The sequence below is a fragment of the Chrysoperla carnea genome, chromosome 1 (assembly GCF_905475395.1).
Source record: "Chrysoperla carnea chromosome 1, inChrCarn1.1, whole genome shotgun sequence".
NCBI lineage: Eukaryota > Metazoa > Arthropoda > Insecta > Neuroptera > Chrysopidae > Chrysoperla > Chrysoperla carnea.
Window position 1 is genome coordinate 2358788 of NC_058337.1, and position 22580 is coordinate 2381367.

Below are 22580 nucleotides of genomic sequence, written 5' to 3' on the forward strand. Positions count from 1 at the left end.
ATGCCGGTAAGTATTGCCGGTAATTTTTGATTTAATATTTTTCAAGGCGTATTTGATGGTATTTTTTTATTTTTTTTTTATTTTGTAGGGCGAATATAAAATTACCGATCTTGACTTAATTGATATGGCAGACAATATGCCACCTGGAGATTATCGACTTGGCCTAGAATATTATATGAATAATAAACTTGGTATAAGGTATAAAATATACTTCAGCATTTTGGTAAGAAAGAATTCACATTAGATTTTTTACATGAATTGAAAATAATGAACGATACTTGTATGAAATTTTAAATAAAGAATAATTTATTTCTGCATTTTGCTTTTTATTTATACTCCTATTAGATGTTCATAGACGCGATGTTTGTTCGACGGGAATTCGAAGTCGAATGGAAATTGCTTGATATTGTAGCACCATCTGTATGCAGTCAAGGTATCTGATAAAAATCATACGCGACGGGCTTTACTTCATTTTGATCAAAAAACATGCTTCGGAAATAGTTACGTAGTCAGTCCAAATGTATGCTTTACGCACACTAATACAAAATTTCTACAAAATAAATACCTAAATATATCAACGCATTCTAGAATCGTTCTATAATCTTTTTATTCAATGAAGACGATCAGCTTGCTGACCTAAGGAAAAGTTCGTTTTTTTACTATCGCGGCGCTGATATCTTAAAAAAATACTCGAATAAAGGCTATATCCTTAAATTTTTTCATTTTTTAATAAGTACCGACTTTACACAATAGCGGATTAGCCATATAACAAGAGTAGCAAATTCTACAAGCTCCGCGAAATGGGAAACTCCCGGCGAACCCACCTAGGTAAAATTTTTGATGAGGGTTTAATATTGTTTCTAAGATGATGAATACGTTAATAGAAAATGACTTGATTGATGACGTCGATAAAAGCGGCAGATAAAAGGTTACAAATAGTGGTGAAAACCTCGTTGAAGATTTTGTAAAAGGCGACCATAACTGGCAAAGGGCGATTGTAGAATCGCCCTATTCAGATTTTAAGCCAATTCGGATGGACCCTTGATGCTGCCGTAATAAAAAGAAGTTTTTTGCCTCAATTTAGGGGTGCTACAAAAGGGTGCAAAAACTTCAGACTATTGAAAAAAATACATAACTCAGGAGTCGCGTTAGCTAAGAGAATTCCCTCAGAGATTGAAAAAAATAGCAAATTTTTCATTGAATCGAATATTGCATTTTTTATTTTTCAAGAACTTTTATTTCAAAAACTAAGCTTTTAAAGAAAAAATCACGCTTACTTTTTTGCTTAAATCTGATTAAGAAATACAAAAATGTTGTTTTTTATTTTGAAAATATTCAAAATTTTGTACTCTGCGCATAAACCTCCCACCAAAACTCTTCTTGATACCTAATTATTCAAATTGGACTTTAATTGCGAACGCTAGAAAGTTTACTACTATAAATTGTAACGATGGTAATTTTTGATTCGATCCATCTATTAGGTGTCGATCGATCGAACATTTGAAGAAATTTTTTCAAAATTCCAACATCAGTACAAAATTAATAGGTCCATTTCCTTCGGCAATTCGTTTAAAAGGGGTTTTCTCCCTGATAACCAATAGGAATATTCCTGAATCCATTTTGTAAGTATTTTATGAATGTGCAACTGATTTCCTGTAAATATCTATATCTGATTTCCCTTACATAAATCTGAAATTTTTAACATTGTCACGCAAGCAAGTAAATATACGCGTAATATATTATTGGTATAAAAGAACAATTTTGATAATTCTTCAATTAATTAAAATGAAGCATATTTTATTTGTAATAAGTTTGTGTTATTTGGCAAATCAAAGATCAATAATTGTAAGTGGCTTAATTAAATTGCTTAGAAAGTCAATTTACAAAAATTTGCTACTGATATATAACATTGTATAAGTATACAGAATGTTCGATTTACATTTTGACATATAAATATCACGAGTATGGCAGAACACATGCGTAAAGCAATGCATCTAAGTGAGAGGTATTATATACATGCGTTGAAGCTTCGATATACGTTGAGATGTAAGACGCTTGGAGAGTGGGAGTTTCTTAGTTGAACAGATGAGCTACAACAGATAAACCACGATGCAAGTAACTTTTGCAATTTCATATAACACCTATAATACCTCTTACTTAGATGCATTGCTTAACGCATATACTCTGTCATACTCGTGATATTTATATGCGTAGATGTAAATCGAATATTCTGTATGCAAATACTACCGTGATAAGAGGCGCTAACAAATATCCTTTAAATAAAAATAGCTAACAATTTCTAATTTATATTAGGCTGGAAAACTAAAAGCATTAGTAAAAACTATTGAACAAGATGAAAGCTATATGGAGTATGCCGATTTCAGAGGTTTAAAAAATATAAAATTTAATAAAACATATTCTGGTTTATCCGGAAAACTGAAAATTTTCAAAGGATATGCAACATCAAAGGTAATTTTAACTATAAATTAGATGAACTCGTCGGGAAATTACAGGAACAATTAATATTTTCAATGTTTTTATCATATTTTGTTACATCGTCGAATTTGGGGAGAATTTTCGAGTTTCCTTTAGCTATGCTCATATTTTTTCAGACTTTCATTAGCCTTTCATAGCTTTATTTTAGACATTTTCACATTCTTTTAACTATGAAGTAGACCCAAAATTTCGGCTGTAAAGCTAACTGTAAGAAGGCTTTTGTCCTAAATTTGAAAAATTGGTTTATACATTACATTAGTATCTGATTTACACCAAGTAAGTATTATTAAAAAAAAATACTATTTGCATTATTTATTTTGCATTTTCAAAAACCAATTCAAATTTACTTCTAAAACAGCGTAGAGTGTCATGGCGTCTTGAATGACATCAAACTGTGACATACAATCATTTTTGTATATCCAAGTTTACAAGTATATGCAAGTTTACATGTTTTTGTATTTATGGCGTGACGTAGTACCTTCAAAGTAAATTTGATTAGTGTTTGCTGTCACGTGATCGGATGTATAATTTTAAAGAATTTATTATAAAAAAATAATAATAATCCTTACATTTTATAAAAATTAATTTTGTGTTTTGTTATCTACATATCATGATTAATCATTAGAGACTTTTATCCAACCGATATATTCTTAGTGGACAAATTATTCATGCTGAGAATGACTACATAGCCTTCGAAATACATATTAAAAATTCAAAAAACTTATACCGCGAATTTTTAATTTTATTTCAAATACCTCGAGTTCTCATAAACTTTCTTTGGTATAATTTTACATACCTACAATTTTTTATTCAGGATATCCATTTCAGGTCAATTTTAAATTAGCTAAAAAAATGGGAAATGGATACATTCCAATGTCTATGCTGGATCTTAAGAATCAAGATTATTGTGAAATGGTGAAGAATCCTATTGCACAAAAGACATTTTTTGTGGATTTGGCCAAGTATTCTACCTTACCAAACACTTGCGACTATGAACCAGTAAGTAATGACATTTGTCCAATTAAGTCTCATGAAATTATGACTAAACCTTATATACTATTTTCACAAAAAATCATAATCTCTTGTAGTCTTGTTTTTGAACTTATTGAATAGACTACAGTTCATGGAACAATTCGGTTGCCACTCATCGTCGGCTAGACGCGGCGAAAGGAAAAATACTATCATTGCTCTAAAATATAAAATTTGATTTTCCTTTGAATAATTTTAACTAAAGCTTTATGTATGCTTTTCAGGGAGATTATGTATTTACTTACTTTGTACCTGAGGTGCCAGAAAACACCCCAACGGGAGATTTTCGTGCAGAAATGGAACAGTTCATAGATGGGAAGCCCATTATAAAGTATAAAGCATACCTTACAATCAGCTAAAAAATGACATGAATTCTTGTAAGCATCGAAAACCTTTCTTGAATTGGAATAAAGAATAAAATTTATGAATATGGTACTGCTTTTTGTTTGAAAAATCGACCCTAATTTACCAGATTTTCTATTATAATGAATCTAGACGAATGTATAGACGACAAATAAGAACAAAATTTTTCGATATCTGCCTTGGTTTTCGAGATATCGAAAGATAAATAACTAAACAGAATTTTTAATTTTCGATATTTTGAAAATTACTCTAGAAATCGAAAATTGTTATTTTTACTTTTCATCTTATATTCAGTCTGTATTATGCGGTTTTTTTCCATAATTATTCATTAAATATTACTTAAATACTTATTTAATACCTTATATTTATAAATATTGACCCAGAACTAAAGTTCCTTGACCTTCATCGCCCTCAATTTCAAAGACGGTTCAACATACAAAAAAAAGTTTCAGGCAAAATTTGTAGAAAATTCTACAACTTTTGATAGCAAAAGAAACGAGATATTTACAAAAAACTGATTTCCGAGACCTTTGACAAATAATTTCCACGATTTCCAATCAATTGAAAACTAATTCCAAAGAATGCATTTCCATTTCGAATTTTGATTGTATCTTTCCCAACAAAACGAAAAATATTGATGAAGACTCTATTGATTTGAGTGTCTTAAGTCCATCGTTGTACCAACTAGGCTACCGATGGTTCTTATATTTTCCTATCCCTATCCCTATACTTATATTATAAATGTAAAAGAAAGCATGTTTGTTTGTTTGTTACGCTTTCACGCTAAACCTAGCGAATGGTTTTTGAATGAAAATGTACAGCCATATAGCAGATATGTCAGAATAACACATGAACTATAATTTATAAAGATATAGTTAAAAAAATAAAAAATAAAAGTTAATTTGACATTTACCATTTTTTAAATTTTTACAGAAATCTTTAATTTATGGTTCAAAATGATGATTATAGACGGAACAGATCTATGATCATCATTTTGAACTATAAATTAAAGAATTTTGTACAAATTTAAAATAGTAAATGTCAAACAAATCATGGCCAACTATTCTGATATACTCAATGAATTATGACTATTTTACATTTAACAAAATTGAAAACTGTGTATATCAAGTGATGGTGAAGGCTTTTAAGGCCAGTGTAGCGGGCGGGTATCAATCTAGTATATTATATAGATGATCAATAAGTTTATTTCAAAATCTCTGTAAATTAGTAATAGCATTCGTCATGAAGTTGAGACAACCGCATATTGCCTAGACATGACAGGTATGTGTTTGTATTAATCAAATCATATATTTAAAGCAAACGCAAAGAAATGAACTTTTAATTCTTCGATTCGCTTTATTTACACGATTATTTATTCCAACAAAATTACAGTTTTATTTCCCATCAATAAAGCGCATTATTTTAAACTAAAAATCAATCTCTTTCATAGAAGTAATGATTTTGTTTATTTAACTTTTGTAATTTTGTATCAATGAATTCAAATTAATAATTAAATAAACAAGTGAAAACAAACAATTGACTGAGTTAATTGTTGAAATACCATGCATAGTCAGTATTGATTTCTTTATCACATTACACATACAAACATGTGACACATACATAACTGATGATCAAGTATAGTACATATTATAAAATTTCTGCCTAATTGGCGCCCTCACGGGTAAACAGTGATGTTTACGAAAAAATGTTTCAAACAAAAGTTGTTTAATTTTTGATAAGGAACATTTTTTCGTAAACATCACTGTTTACCCGTGAGGGCGCCAATTAGGCGGAAATTTTATAATATGTACTATACTTGATTATCAGTTATGTATGTGTCACATGTTTGTACATTTAAACTTTTGTTCTATCTCTAACGGTTTACAAGATGGGTCCTACGGACCCAAGACCCAATTGACTTATGATGCTCATTTACGAACTTGACCTCACTTTTTACGTCCTGAGTACGCTGTAAACATTTCAGCTCGATATCTTTTTTTGTTTTTGAGTTATCGTGTCCACAGACGGACGGACGGACAGACGGACGGACAACCGGAAATGGACTAATTAGGTGATTTTATGAACACCTATGACAAAATTTTTTTCCTAGCATCATTATTTTTAAGCGTTACAAACTTGGGACTAAACTTAATATACTATGTATATTTCATATATGCGCATGGTATAAAAATTTCAAAAAAATAAAATCAAACTGAAATCACAATGGATTTTCCATATCACAAATTTGAAATATTTTGAAAAAATTTGAAATCAATATAAAGCAAAAATTTTCACAGGAGGGGGGAACGATAGAATCCGGTAGTTTCAATCACATTGCAATATACCAAATACTTGCAAACAATTAAAAAAACTATTTCTATTGAAATATGACCGATCATACTTATACACGCAAAGTACAAAAGCAATGTTATACACGAAATCATTTTAATAACCTCAGTATATGCTAAAAGTTGTTTTAAAATGAAGCATCATATTTGGTTGTTAATAAGTTTACATCTTTTGGTTACTCAAAAAATATCTGTAAGTGATTTTAAAATTGAATACAATCAGCTCAATAAGTTCTGGAACGGTTTAAGCTATAAAACAAAACAATTCCAAAAAAAACTTGTTAGGAGCAAAACGTGAATAGTTTTTTAAGGATGTATGAGCATGGTAGTGGGGGCACAAATTTAAAAATAGATATTTTCAATTTTGATGATAAATTTATATTATTACTTGACGATATAAGGCGAAAAGTAAGAATAAAATTTTTCGATATCTGGCTTAATTTTCAAAATATCGAAAATTGAAAATTTTGTTTAATTATTTAGCTTTCGATATTTCGAAAACCAAGACACATATCGAAAAATTTTATTCTTATTTTTCGTCTACATTCATGAAGTTATAACAAAATTCATCATCAAAGTTGAAAATAAGATAAAAATAATTTCAACCCTTAATCTACCCTGCTCTTACATCCCTTATATGGACGGTGACACTTAGTTTTTTCTTTTCTAATTCATTGCTAATATGTTTACTTTCTATTAAAAAGTTTTTTTTAAAATTTGTTTTCATTCATTCCAAATGAAAATTATCAAAAACTTCCAAAATATGTCGTTTTTTGAGATTCCTCCATAAGAGCCAATGTATTTTATATCGATTTTTAATGACTTTTTTCTTAAAAATTTGCACGATTACCTAAGCTGAAATTTTAACCACATGTTCTTTGAGTAAAAGACTACCTACAAACAAATTTTGAGCCTTTAAATCAAACATTGTTGTCATGCTCATACATCCTTAAGTACGAATCATGCAAAGAATGTATTTTATTATCGGTGACTTCAAAAAGACCTTGCAAGACTCCGATTCAATAGTTCGTGTAAAGTCAACTTAAAAAATTTTATTATTCTAAAATTATTCATACTTAAAATTCTCTAGTTCGGGCTGTTTCATACTTTTAGACCAAATAAAGTAGTCTTTATTTTAGCGAGGAAAAGCTGGATACTCAGGTAATTTTAAGCTAGAGGCAAGCTCGTGAACACGGGGAAGGCATCCACCAAACCTTTCGCCCGCTCTCATTGAGACTCTTGCAGTTAACTTTGTGAATCATAATCTTGATTTTTGCACGCTGATTTCCATGACATGTGGACCGAGGAAGTTAAACTTTGACAAAAACGTATTGCCGGACAGGCCTACCAAATACTTCGCGTTCTGGCAGTTTAACCTGTGACAACAGCGACGTATAATTTCTCCTTTTCAATTTTGCGTCATCTCAAAACATACCTAAGATGGACAATGACAGAAGATCGACTAAACTGTATCTCGCAAATGAAAAATAGTGACGGAATATCAAATTTTAACAAAATAAAATGTTCTATGGCTCAAAAAAAGAGTTTCTGTCCCGCTTGGGCGATTCAGGCACACGGGTTTGATTAAATGGACATATTTGGAGCTTTAACTGCTAAAGAATTGTACATACCTTTCAAAAAGACTGACCCCGAATTGTTCTTGAGGTTTCTTAAAGCACTACCCGGAACTTATCTGGTAGTTAATCGTGGTAATTAACAGTTGTTTATTTTTCTTTTAGGATGTTAATTCGATTATTGCAAAAGTAAAAAATGTTGAACAAGATGAAAGCCGTATGGGTTTAGCTGATTTAACAGGCATAAAAATGACAAAATACAATAAAACAATGATTGTTTTGAGTGGAAAATATAAAATTTTCAAAAAATTTGAAAACTTAAAGGTAACTAACTATACGTAAGACTTTAACGGTGGCCTTAAATTTTATCTTAAAGTTGGCATTCAAGTTTATTTCTAAGTCAACTGTTTTTCTAAATGGAAACACGGTGTCAATCTTCGGCCTTAATCTTAAGACATTAGTCTTCGACCGTTTGACTACTTAGACTTAGGTTGCGGACTCGAATCCAGGCAGCGGCAGTGTGAACAATTATAATTAATGGGGTCTGTGGAATTGATTACATTGTCGTCGCTTGGATAAGAGCCGATTCAACACACATCATAAATGTAATTGTAAAAATTAATGTAATTTAATAAATAAATATTAACAAATAATGATGTGGGTGGCCTCAAACTTTAATAGCTCAAATCTATAAATTTAATAGCGTAAAGTGATATTTTGGGGAACGTTCTAAATACATATTTTATCATTGAGTATTTTGTTTAGATCAACGCACAAACATTTAAAAAAATGGGAAATGGTTTTATAGCAATGTCCATGTTTACCCTAAAGAATCAAGATTATTGTGGCTTTCTAAATGATCCAAAATGGCAAAAGATATTCTTTGATAAATTATTCAATCATACTGACTTACCATACAATTGCAATTCTCTACCGGTAAGTATTTATTATGTTTTCACATGGTTTATAGACAACTGGCATAGGGGCGTGGCTTAATAAATATGGCTGACTTTAAGTTGCAAATTTAAAAACAATAACATGTGCTTTATATGAGATATGATATTATTTACAACTTTTTTGATACTTTGATTAATTTTTACGCTACGCTATACAAATTTCAGCTCGATGTACCTTTCCGTTTATGAGTTATCGTGGTGATGGACAGGTGGCCAATCGAAAATTAACCAACTAGGTGATTTTATGAATATCTAAACCAAAATTTTGTTTGTAGCATCAATATTTAATTCACTCTAATATATTTCATATATAGGGTATAACATCCCTTATTTATTTTCATGTTTTGCAGGGGGAATATACAATTTCCGAATACGTACCTGCGATACCAGAAAACGTTCCATCTGGGGATTATCGTATGGATCTTGAATATGTAATGAATGATAAAATAGAGACGAAATATAGATTGTTTGTCGCAGTTATATAAACAATTGTTTACTCAACTTTTGCTTCGGAGGCGGCGGCAGCAAGAAACTTCAAATATAAATTATTTTATCAAATATTTACTTTTTGTTTTCAATTATTCCCAAAAAAATCAATTTTTAACCCCCGACTTAAAACAGGAATGTTAGAAGTTTAAAGTGGTTAACCGATTTTGATTTTTGTTTGCTTGAAAGATAATTTGATCAAGAGTGTTCTTAAATGTATTTCAAGTGTAAATTTATGGATACTAATATATAATTGGCTGCATTTAATATTAATTTTAATTGAGTGGCCATCTGTAGATTCTTTCAAGTATTAAAAAAAAAAACATAATTAAAAATACAAAAAACGTAATTTATTAATTAATTGTAATTTAAGCAATAAAATACCACGAGGTCGTACGTTGACGGGTCGTAAAGAGCGTGATCGTCATCGATCATTAATGCGTGATGATCGGAAACGACGAAAACAAGATCAAGAACAATTATACCTTTATCAAGATGATATTAATTTTAAAATGTATGCAGAAAATTTTGAGATTGCTCAAAAGAATTTGAATTTTGAAGTATGTAATGTATGTGATCGTCGTTGGTTTGATTTACAAATTAATAAAGATGGCTTTTGTTGTATTTGTAATAAATTTAAAATCAAAAAATGAATTGAATATTTTCACAGCGGATAATAACATGGATCCTGCAGGTTTACAACCTGATGTTTTAAAGAAATTAACGTTTAATGAAGAACAATTAAATTAAAAAGATTTGTCAATAATTGAAGTATAATTTTATTTTAGAAATATCTATTTTATTTGATACCATTCGCGAGCCATAACAAAGTTATACTTTTAGCTAGTTGGTTCACCCTGTATAAAATCATCAGTCATTAGAATTTTTATAAATATCATAAAATGAAAAGTGTTGAGATATAAATGATCTGACGCGATGACATATTATCATCATCTCACTTTGAATGAATTAAAATGGAGAAAGTTTTATGTCTTGAAATATGAACAAATCATATTTATTGATGTTTAATTATTAATGAAAAATTAACATTTTTATTAAACTCATGAATAGCAAAGTTCCGTCACTAAGGTCACATTTTCCCATCATTAGGTATCCCCCATATTTATGATGATTTCAATTGAAACATAAATTTTTATCATATTTTTTGTGCGCAAAACATTAAAAACTTTTAAGGCTTGTTTTGAGAGAGAGTTGGGAACATGGGCGTCAACAACTGGGGGCAAGTAGGGGCAATTTTGCCCCTAAAAAGCGGATAAAAATGATTTTATCCGCTTACTTGCTTTAAAAAATTAAAATTCTAGTGAATTGAAAATATCATTAATAATCAATTTCACATTTAAACTTTCATTTTGATTGATGCAAATGCATTTATTAATAGTAAAATACACAGGCAAATTAATGCATTTTTATGAAAAGCTTCCATCATATTTGATATACACGGAGTTCTGTTATTGACTAATTTTTTAAAATGTTTTTCACAATAATATAATCGAATGAAATCAGTTGATATCCCTTCTTTAGTTGAATAATATTAAATGAAGTTTACTAATATCTACTGATTATCATTGGCTGCTGATTATCGAATGATATTCAGTAAATGAACAAATTTATCAATTTTTTTCATACCTATAGCGCCTAAATTAGAGCTCAGATCCAAAATTGGTAAATAACTTTTTCCATCGTCTTTATGAGCTTATTCTGTAGGCTGACGATCTGCAGTCAATAACAGAACACCGTGTATATACCTTTTTCAGTTTTACATAAAATATTTTCATAAAAATTCCTTTTTAAAGGACAAGCTGTTAATGTACCTACTAAAAAAATAGAAAATATTTAGCTTTTTTGAGTCACCCGTACATAACTATTAGTAAAAGCTTGAGTCGCTCCAAATCATCCTTGATATGTATTAACTTCTGCCACTTCGGAATATCATACAGCTAACATTATTTCGAGTCTGTGAAAAAGAAGATAGGCCAAAACTGTCGATAAGTGCATCGATAAGTGCATGCTAGAAATATTTTAAGTCTAATGATTTTCCCTTTAAATGGAAAACTTCGAATAAACAAAAAACATGATGTATGCCACGTAAGTATTATAACTTTTTAATGCCCTGTCATTATTAATTATAAAGGACCAAAAACAATAAATAAGAGAGTTAGTTGTTAATGAAAATAAATAATTATAATATTTAGAATTATAAATATTATTATTATAAATTATTATAAATGAAAGTATTTACTCTTCAAAATTTTACTTTTCTTTAACATATTCAAGTGTAAATGTGTTTATCCAGGACTGTATTAAGTAAGTAACTTCAATGGAATCTAGGTGACGTTCTACCTCAAAAAAGTCTTTTCGAAGGTATGATCTTCGAAACATGAATTCATCTACCGGATTTTTGATAATAAATACGAAAAATTTTGGGAGAAGGCTAATTTTTTTTTTAAATAGGTTTCTTTCATTTTAAAAAATACAGAAAAAGAGCTTTCCGGTTTCGAACGATCCGCACGGCTTTCTGCATGCGGTTTTGGGACAATTTATCTCTATATTGTTTTCTTTGGTGGCTTTTTCTTGAATATCTCTGCTTCTATTGGTCGGATTGAGACGAATAAAAAAAAGGATTAACTGTTAAGAATTTCTGCATCAACCTTGCCTGAACTTTCGAACCCTAAACATAGCAAATCAGCCTCAAAATCTCAAAAACCGCCGTCACCTCATAGTTTCAACTTTATCTGATAACTTTTCGAAAAATAAAGAAATTGAGTTGACGCCCGCTTTGGGTTTTTTCGTGAAGTCAACTTTACTCTGTCATTTGCACTGTCATCAGGACAGGATGATACAGGAACAGTTTAAAACATACAAATTCAACTAGTTCAACCCTGATTATATATTTTTTAACAGATTTTATGAATCATTTGTTGAGAAAATGGTTTTTTCCCGTCTATGTTAACATCGTAAAACCATCTTCTATTGAATTCTGATTCTAAAGAAATTACGTTGATATAACATGTTTATTTAAATAACGTTATTGATACTTTTATATTTGTTGAAATAAAATAAATGTTTGCAAATTTTCGTAAAAATTGCTATTTATTTGCAACTAAAGTTTCGAAAACACAGTTTCTTCAAACAAAAGAATAATTAATTATCTTCATAAATCATCATAATAATTATTTTCTCTAATCAGTAGGTACACAGTCGTTTTTGAAAATTTCTAATTTCAGTAATTTTATCGAATTTGTCACAAGTAACAACTCGATTAATAAAAAAAATTGGACTTAAACACCTGTTGAATTCTTTGTACGCTTAGTTAATTCAGACTTAGTCAAAAAGTCAAAGTTACATGATGGGGGGAAGCTTAATATACTTCATTTAATATAGTCTAAAACGAAAGGTTTTTTCTGGCTTGCAATTTTAAATATTTTTTGCACAAGTCTCTGATTTCAATTTCATGCATTGACAATAAACATTTCCCTGGAGAAAACAATTCCCCAGCTGGCAAAACTCAGACTTCGTTCCCAAGAAACCTTATAACGATTGCTGAAGAATAAGTTTTTCTAAACTAGGTTAGGTTAGGTTAGAGTGGCTGTCATGGGGTGGGACACACTTAGACCATAGGGTCCGTTGTGATACCGAAAGAGGGTTGGCCCATACCCGGCCACTACTCCATGATCCATTTGGAGCTGTTTAAGAACAGCAGGAGAGCTTTGACGTCGACGGACCCCAGGTCGGAGAGGTCGTCAAAGAGAGGCTGGCTCATAAGGCCATCTCATCATGACAAGAGCTGGACAGTGACAGAGAAGATGAGACATTGTCTGCTCCTCCCCACCACTGTGACAGCTCCTGCAGTAGTCGTGATACACTGCCAGGTCCAGGCATAATTTACTACAACGAAAATTGCGTCGAATTTTTAGATGCATACCATCTTTTTTTTAGAGAATAACGGCCTAAGTAGCTTAAGAATTAAATAAAAGTTACTGAATTATACAAAATTTAGCACTTATTTTAGAAACAATTTAAAATTAAGGAAAGGAAATAATTTTTTTTTGAAGTGCACCAGAAAATATCTTGAAAATAATTGAATTTCAAGAGCAATTACATTAAAAATTGTATTATTTATTAGAATATTTATTGCAAATAAATCGGAAATACATTCACGCAGCCTGCAGCAAATTCACGCTTCATCACACTTCAAAAAGCCTACGTGCAATCACTCAGATTTATAATTTATATATCAATTTATGTTAAAAATCAATACAAAAAAAAATTATCACTATAAAATGAAAAGTGCATGAAAAGAATAAATGTCCGTCAAGTGGACATAAAATCATAATTCATTAATTAATTATAATTAAAATAATCATTTTGTCCGTCAAGTGGGCAAAAAACAATAAAGGGTTTCGTAGTTACACCATGAAGTTAAAATTGAAAGTCCTCATACAACATTTAGGATATACGAACACCAAGGTAATCTATATATATAAAAATGTCATGTTGGTTTGTGTACGCTTCAAAAACTCAAAAAGTTCTGCATCGATTCAGCTCAAATTTGTACACGATATTCAACCCGCTTAGGGGATAGTTTTTATCTATTTTTACCCTCGGCGCAAGTGGGTTTTGGAAATAAACAATCAATTATTTTCAAATATACCCAAGTAAGGTATCGAATAAAAGAGTGATGAAAGTGGGGATGAACAATCTCAGCTCTTTTATCGGAAGGTTGTCAAATTTTATAAAACTTACAAGCTGTTAAACTTCTTATCTATTTTCATGCAACCATAATGTGCGACAGCGAAGCGTGAATGGGTACAGATACTTTTAAATAAAAAGCTTGATTTTTTTTTATATGACGTTGGACTAAGTCTAAATCAATTCTAAAAATTTTAGGGCAGGTTGCTCGATTATTTAAATGAATAAATGACTTCAAAAGTAGGCTTTTTTTTCGGAAAAATACACACGCTTTCTGGCCAAAAACTTAAATTAAATTTTAAACCTTTTTTAAACTGTCAAAAACGTGAGCATCTAATTTGATGACGGAATATGGGTATCACTATACGAAATAACACAAATAAGTTTAACAGATATATTCATAGACATCTGATTATAATAAATATAAATACTTATTATCTATGTATATATTATAGCCAGCTGTCTACACTGAACTATCTGATGGTCTATGACTCATACCGCTAAGACATCACAGCTGGGCTTATCCGCGTTTTAGGTCACGTGATATACAGTTTAAAAATTACGATTTATAATTTTAATATTTTAAAAGAAAAATGTGCTTTTATGACTCGAAATCAGAATATTTAAGTATATTTTTACATAAATTTTAACTCTTTTTAAAGTTCATGATTTATTTTTGACTAACGATAATACCTTATTATGTGTTATGAGTTAGTTGTGAAATAGCCTGCCTAGACACAATTTTATTTACTCATTTTAATACTGCACAATTGTAGTTGCTCTAAAAAGCATTTCTGTTAACTTTTTTATTATCTACTGAACCTTAAAAAGTATGACCTGTATTTGCAAAGACATACTTTAAAAAATAATAATAATTAGCTTGTATGTACTTTGTAATAATAAATGAATATACTTGGTATGTTATTAATTTTTTATTAAAAATATTTCGAATAGCATTTTGTTCTTATTTTTGATTGCATTTCTCTCAATAATTTTTATTATCTCTGTACATATCAATTTAACAAATATCAATATTTTGTCAAATTTTCTTCAAAACTAAGACTGAGCTAAGCCTGAATCACTTCTAACCTAGAGTCCGAACTAGACTTCACCTTAGTCCAAGCTTTGAATACAAGTTTATAAATGTACGGAAGCTTTACTTTTAAGACCCCGTGTACCCCTTCAAAGTTCATAAACAAATAGAAAAATGGAATGAATTCAGGTTGATTTCTGTAAGGTCATTACTTGAGAAGATACGACAGTTTTATGTGAAAAGTGTTTATTTTTCTATGTCGGTGAATAACTCTATCTTCGAAGCTTGCATAAAGGTTGATATAAGTGTCTTTTGTGCGTCACTTTTGGGCGAGGTAGCATTTATTTATAATTATATTAATATTTCTGTATACATTAAGCCAGACTGACAAGCTAGCTAGATGTGTACGAAGGCTGACTTGTTCGCAAACTCTACCAAGTCTGGCTGGCAGTACTCCAAGTGTACGATATATTTAAGGATGTATGTGAGCATGATAGTGGGGGCACAAATTTAAAAATAGATATTTTCAATTTTGATGATAAATTTATATTATTACTTGACGATATAACACGAAAAGTAAGAATAAAATTTTTCGATATCTGGCTTAAATTTCAAAATATCGAAAATTGAAAATTTTGTTTAATTATTTAGCTTTCGATATTTCGAAAACCAAGACACATATCGAAAAATTGTATTCTTATTTTTCGTCTACATTCATGAAGTTATAACAAAATTCATCATCAAAGTTGAAAATAAGATAAAAATAATTTCAACCCTTAATGTACCCTGCTCTTACATCCCTTATATGGACGGTGACACTTAGTTTTTTCTTTTCTAATTCATTGCTAATATGTTTACTTTCTATTAAAAAGTTTTTTTTTTAAATTTGTTTTCATTCATTCCAAATGAAAATTATCAAAAACTTCCAAAATATGTCGTTTTTTGAGATTCCTCCATAAGAGCCAATGTATTTTATATCGATTTTTAATGACTTTTTTCTTAAAAATTTGCACGGTTACCTAAGCTGAAATTTTAACCACATATTTTTTGAGTAAAAGACTACCTACAAACAAATTTTGAGCCTTTAAATCAAACATTGTTGTCATGCTCATACATCCTTAAGTGGTGATACTGAGTTTTTTGACATCGTGTATGTGTATCTTTTGTAATTTGTAAATTTGCAGGATGTAATTAAATGTTACATCTTTTGTTTTGTTGTCCTAATAAATTTTTTACACTCATTATTACAATATATTGTAAATTAAGAACAGAACAATAATAAATAAATATTTTTACATCATTATTTCAAATTAATTTAAATCTACCTTTTATGGTTTTAGAAAAAGCAATAAAATTTGCAACTAATGATTATTAAAATATAAATTTAATTATAATAAATAATATTCTGTTCGATTGGAAACCATATATTAAGTGACATTTATTTTAAGGCTACATATTAGCCCATATAATTTGGTCACAGAATTTATCTATTTCTCATTTATCGTGTGAGCTGCGAAAATATTCTAAAGCTAGCGTATTTTCTTTCGATTATTGATCCAAAAAGTATAAAAATCAAGTAAAAATCTCAAAAGCTATTCGAGCAGTCAACAAATGCACCCGATTTTTGGACTTTTTGGGTCAAAATTACTTTAAATACTGAGTTTTATCGAAATTGAAGATTTAAAAAATTTTCGATTTTTTGCAATTTTTTTTAAGGGTACCCCTTTGAAAAAATCTAGAAAATCGGAAAATAATTTTTGTTTTTGAATTTGATGAAACTCGGTGGATGGGGTAATTTTAATCCAAAAAGTATAAAAATCCGGTTAATTTAATGATTGCATGCAGAGTTTCTGAGATATCGCAATATTTGGATCGATTTTAGCTCGTATCTCAAAAACTATTCGACCAGTCAGCAAATGCACCCGATTTTTGGACTTTTTGGGTCAAAATTACCTTATATACCGAGTTTCATGGAAATTGGAGATAAACAAAAATTTTCGATTTTTTGCAATTTTTTTAAGGGGTACTTTAAAAAAATCGAGAAAATCGGGAAAAAAATTTTGTTTTGGAATTTGATGAAACTCAGTGGATGGGGTAATTTTGATCCAAAAAGTATAAAAATCAGGTTAATTTAATGATTGGATGCAAAGTTTCTGAGATATCGCAATATTTGGATCGATTTTAGCTCGTATCTCAAAAACTATTCGACCAGTCAGCAAATGCACCTGATTTTTGGTTTTTTTGGGTCAGAATTACCTTATATACTGAATTTTATTGAAATTGGAGATAAAAAAAAATTTTGGATTTTTTGCAATTTTTTTTAGGGGTACCCCTTTTAAAAAATCGAGAAAATCGGAAAAAAAATTTTGTTTTGGAATTTGATGAAATTCAGTATATAAGGTAATTTTGATCCAAAAAGTATAAAAATCAGATTAATTTAATGATTGCATGCAGAGTTTCTGAGATATCGCAATATTTGGATCGATTTTAGTTCGTATCTCAAAAACTATTCGACCAGTTAGTAAATGCATCCGATTTTTGGACTTTTTGGGTCAAAATTACCTTATATACTGAGTTTTATCGAAATTGGCGAAATTGGAGATTAACTTTTTTACAACACCTTGAGTTATATTTGTATTGGTTGACTACAAAAACATCTATTAGCAATAATATATTAAAATAGTCAGCGGTGGATTTACACTAAGGGCAGTCGGGGCTAGCGCCCAGGGCGGCAAATTTTCTAGGGCGACAAAATTTGGAAAACAATTTTATTGTCATCAAAATTTCTCAATAGAAATTTGTATTCTTTTAATTAATCATACATCATTTAACAGATAGTTCAAGAAATTCGACTCATATTTGTAAAATCGAAATAATTAAATTAATTCATTTCTTATTAGATTTGAAATGGTATGTTTGATTTTTTGATTTGCTGGAATCGTTAAATTTAAATTTGGTTTTTTTTGGAAAAATTAAGAATGTTTTTGAGTTATTTTTGCAAATAGACTAATAGCTTAGCTATTCTATGCATCGACTCGGACGTAGGAACTTCAACGTTTAGATTATGATGATTTAATCAACCAATTCGCAATTCAAAAAGTCAGGCGTGTTTGCCTGTAAAAAAAATTATTATTATATAATTATGAGTCAAGCTGACTGCAAAATGTATAACTTTAAGAACAAAAACAAAAATTTTTTTATGTCATATCAAAGTTTATAATAAATTATTTGCAATTTTTTTTTCAAATAAGATATCTTAAAACTACATAACTTTTAGTGGTATTTCAATGATGGGGCGGCATTTTTTTCAGTGCCCAAGGGCGGCAGAAGTTTAAATCCGGCCCTGAAAATAGTCCACGCTGTGTCATCGCATTCATATTATAAAAACGAAAATGCAAAAAACTGCACTAAATTTGACAACCATTAACAACTATCTTACTTAACCAGTTTAAAGTTGATTTACAACTTATAAAGTAAGTCAAATTTTAAAAATATTCAAAAAGAATGAAATTGCTTGAAAAAAAACCTCTTTATTTTGGTTTCGCTTGAAATAATAATTACAAGAAACAGTTTAGTAAAATAAAACAATCCTATTGCAACTGCAACATTAAGGATTTACGAACGCCAGGGCAATTTTGGATAAAACGTTTAATTTTTAGTAAATCTGAAGTGCTCTAACTAATTTATCACTAAAAAAAGAATCATCGAAATCAGTTGGCGTGATATTGAGTTATTCGTCCTTCTTGTCGTGCATACTTAATGCAAATTGTAGACTTTTGTGATTTTCTCATGGATGCTGTTGCCAGAAGTAGACTAAAATTAAATGAGACCACACGGAAAGCACCAGCTTTCAAATAGATAAAATATAATCAAAATCGGTTCACCCAGTCGAAAGTTCTGAGGTAACACACATAAATAAAAAATACGGTCGAATTGATAACCTCCTCCGTTTTTTGTTTGAAGTCGGTTAAAAATACTTCAAACTTTTTTTATATTAGAAAAATCATTTTCTTTATCTTCTAATAACATAAATTTCTTCGTTATCAATCTTTCAGAATTACAATAGATGTTACAAATATAGACACAGCTGTTAAAGTAATTCAGTTTTATCTGCTATAGTAGTATTAAGGCCATGTATTGTTTTTATCAAAAATTGTAATGTATTTTTAATTACAAAAACATTATAAATTAATTTAAATATTATTCTTATACAACTATTTTTACTAATATCCATTTCTATTAATAACACGGGAGCGGTCACCCTATTAGCTCATTTGGTTAAGGCCTAACCAATTCCGTCCGCGGTATGCTTAGGGTAGCGGGTTCGATTCCTGCCGTCGCAAGAAAATTAATGTAATTAATAGTTGTGTTGGGCTGGTGTAGTGCATGATATATGCATGAAGGAGGTGCACCCAGCCTCTGAAATTGAGGATAAATGAAATTATCAGCGGAAAGGTGGTAAAACACATATATGGTATCATAATGGGCTCTTTAGCCTAAGTGTGTCCTTCGCGGACAGCCAATATAACCTAGTCTAACCTAACCTAACCTAACCTAACACGGGAGCAAAACTCAAAACTCAAAAACTTTCACGAAAACTTATGTGATGAAAATCTTTGCTCAATCATTTTTGTCTTGATGCTGGTCTTGCAGAATTTATAGTTTCTTGTAAAACCAAGACTTTTCAGAAAGTTAATATAATCCCCCGCAAGGAAGCTTCAACTACAAGTCAAAAACACACGACTTTCTAAAGAATTCTAATTTTTAAGGATTCACCATTTGATAAACGTCTCAAAAATTTCGAATTGACTTCAAGGGAGTTCAAGAGTTCAAGAGACCGAAAAAAAAAGTATCCTAATCCCTACTACTGGAAGGTGGTCAAAAGATGTAGACGAAGGAAAGAAGAATACTTTTCGATAGACAAACTATCATAGAACCTTACACCGTCTCTTGTAAATTAAGAGTTTTTCGCTTATCCAATTTTCAATTTTCGAAATTTAACTAAACATTTTTTACCTTCTTTTAATTGTCTTTTGTTTGAGGAAAGTTTTGAATCAATAACAGATAAAATTCATTTTTCCCGCAGCAAAATAAATCATAAGTTTAACATATACATGTGATATAAATATTTAACTAAAACTATAAACTTAATTAATATCAAACTACATAAAATTAATTAGTTTAAACTATTTTTAGACACCTATACAATTATAATTTTAATTGCTTTTCTAGTCTAGATATTGCTAACTCTAGTGACTCAGTTGATTAAAGCGTTCATTTAACCAATTCCTAGAGTAAGCGGGTATCTACCAAGGTAGCAAATATTATTTTGATGGGGACTCACAGAAGACAAAATTTTTGACGAATTTTAACGTTTACAGTGTATTTAAGGATGTATGAGCATGGTAGTGGGGGCACAAATTTAAAAATAGATATTTTCAATTTTAATGATAAATTTATATTATTATTTGACGCTATAAAACGAAAAGTAAGAATAAAATTTTTCGATATCTGGCTTAATTTTCAAAATATCGAAAATTGAAAATTTTGTTTAATTATTTAGCTTTCGATATTTCGAAAACCAAGACACATATCGAAAAATTGTATTCTTATTTTTCGTCTACATTCATGAAGTTATAACAAAATTCATCATCAAAGTTGAAAATAAGATAAAACTAATTTCAACCCTTAATCTACCCTGCGTTTACATCCCTTATATGGACGGTGACACTTAGTTTTTTTCTTTTCTAATTCATTGCTAATATGTTTACTTTCTATTAAAAAGTTTTTTTTAAATTTGTTTTCATTCATTCCAAATGAAAATTATCAAAAACTTCCAAAATATGTCGTTTTTTGAGATTCCTCCATAAGAGCCAATGTATTTTATATCGATTTTTAATGACTTTTTTCTTAAAAATTTGCACGGATACCTAAGCTGAAATTTTAACCACATATTTTTTGAGTAAAAGACTACCTACAAACAAATTTTGAGCCTTTAAATCAAACATTGTTGTCATGCTCATACATCCTTAAAAATTATCATTGAAAATTAAAATTGAATCCTCGGTTATTCCTCAATTCAACTCCGACCAGCAACTGTTCTATGTCATATACAAAAAATAATCACGTAGTCAAAATTTGATGAACAAATTTTATTAAAATATTAAGTCTTTTGTTTGTAGAAATACTTAAGAAGTTGGTCTAAATTAAATTATATTCATAGTTTATAAATTTGTTTGGACTGAATCATCAACTTAATTCCAAGTTTATTTGGAATGGAAAAATTTAAAAATTTTATGCAGTAGTCAAAGAAACGCGATTTCGAACACGAAAGTAGATGAACTAGCAAAAATAAGTGACTTACGAAAGAAATGAATTTATAACTTTTATCAATTTTTGTTCCAGAATTACGAAGATACCTCCTATGGAGTTGAAATAAACATTCTAAAATGGAAATATCCTGCGAAAAATACTACCGTAGGCAAAACAATGAGGTAACGAAAAAGGCAGATAAAATGATTCAGTGTTTTATTCCTAATATCGCAGCTTACCGTATAGCAAACATTGAGGACTCCAGACTCTTTTGGTTAAAAATTTTTTGTAATCCTTCTTTGTGAAGGCGTTGTTAATTTGGAGCCCTATATTAAAAGGATGCAAGTACCCAGAGCTTTTCTTTTTAGACTTCGAAAGAATAAATGGTTTTTAAAAATATGTTTTAGGGCCCAAAATCTCTTCCATCCTCTGCCTGTTCTTGCTTGTATCTTTGCCACAATCGCAGAAACTTTTCAAGTATTCTATGGGTATTCCATTAAGCTTGATGTTTGTGCCTGAATTTTCATCGATGTTTATTTGTAAACCTACTCGTTTGATTTGAAAATTAAGTTGATTTATCATGATTTGAAGCTGACTTTCGTTCGTTACAAAGAAAACTATGACCCCTGTAAATCTAAGATTTGACAAGTAAACTCCATCAAGTCTTTCCAGTTTAAGGTTTCGAATACCATCTGAAGCACCGCGTTGAAGAGCTTAGGTGACAGAGAGTTACACTGCCTCAAACCTCTTTTAATAGGAAATTTGTTCCTGAAAGTTTCTAGTCTTAAGTGTTCTGTTGTTTTGGAGTAGATATTTTGGATCAGACGGATGTATTTCTCGTGAACACCGCCACACTCAAACGCCCGCCAAATATACAGGTATAACGACCATAACGAATGCAAAGATATATATAGAGAACGCCAGGACCCAAAATTTACGATATACGAAGCGAGAGAGAAGGCTGTCAGTGAGTTTCCTTGTGTCCTTGTCCATTACATACAAAAAATAATACAAATATAGTAGCAGACACAAAATCTCTATGCATCATATGATTATGGCATATGATTATGACAAGGGCACAGGGGAACTCACTGGCAGTCTTCTCTTTCGTTCATCATATCGCATCCACTTACAGGTTAGCATATCCCTCGCGTTCTCTATGTATACAGGGCGTTCTGTTATTAACTGCAGATCGTTGGCCTACAGAATAAGCTCATAAAGACGAACAAAAAAGCTCTTTACCAAATTTCGATCTGAGGCCAGATTCGGGAGA

The 22580-nt window shown here is 30.1% G+C and overlaps 2 protein-coding genes across 2 annotated transcripts; both read left to right on the forward strand.

Moving 5' to 3' along the window:
- Positions 1-3884, forward strand: LOC123290405. Its single transcript, XM_044870574.1, has 5 exons — positions 1-6; positions 89-223; positions 2314-2469; positions 3325-3495; positions 3750-3884. Exons 1-5 carry the CDS (start codon positions 1-3, stop codon positions 3882-3884), a joined length of 603 nt encoding a protein of 200 aa, XP_044726509.1.
- Positions 3885-6357: 2473 nt separating this feature from the next.
- LOC123290439 lies at positions 6358-9305 on the forward strand. The gene is made up of 4 exons (XM_044870614.1): positions 6358-6429; positions 7976-8134; positions 8576-8746; positions 9117-9305. The coding sequence occupies exons 1-4, from the start codon at positions 6370-6372 to the stop codon at positions 9249-9251; spliced, it is 525 nt and encodes a 174-aa protein (XP_044726549.1). The 5' UTR covers positions 6358-6369; the 3' UTR covers positions 9252-9305.
- Positions 9306-22580: the final 13275 nt, after the last annotated feature.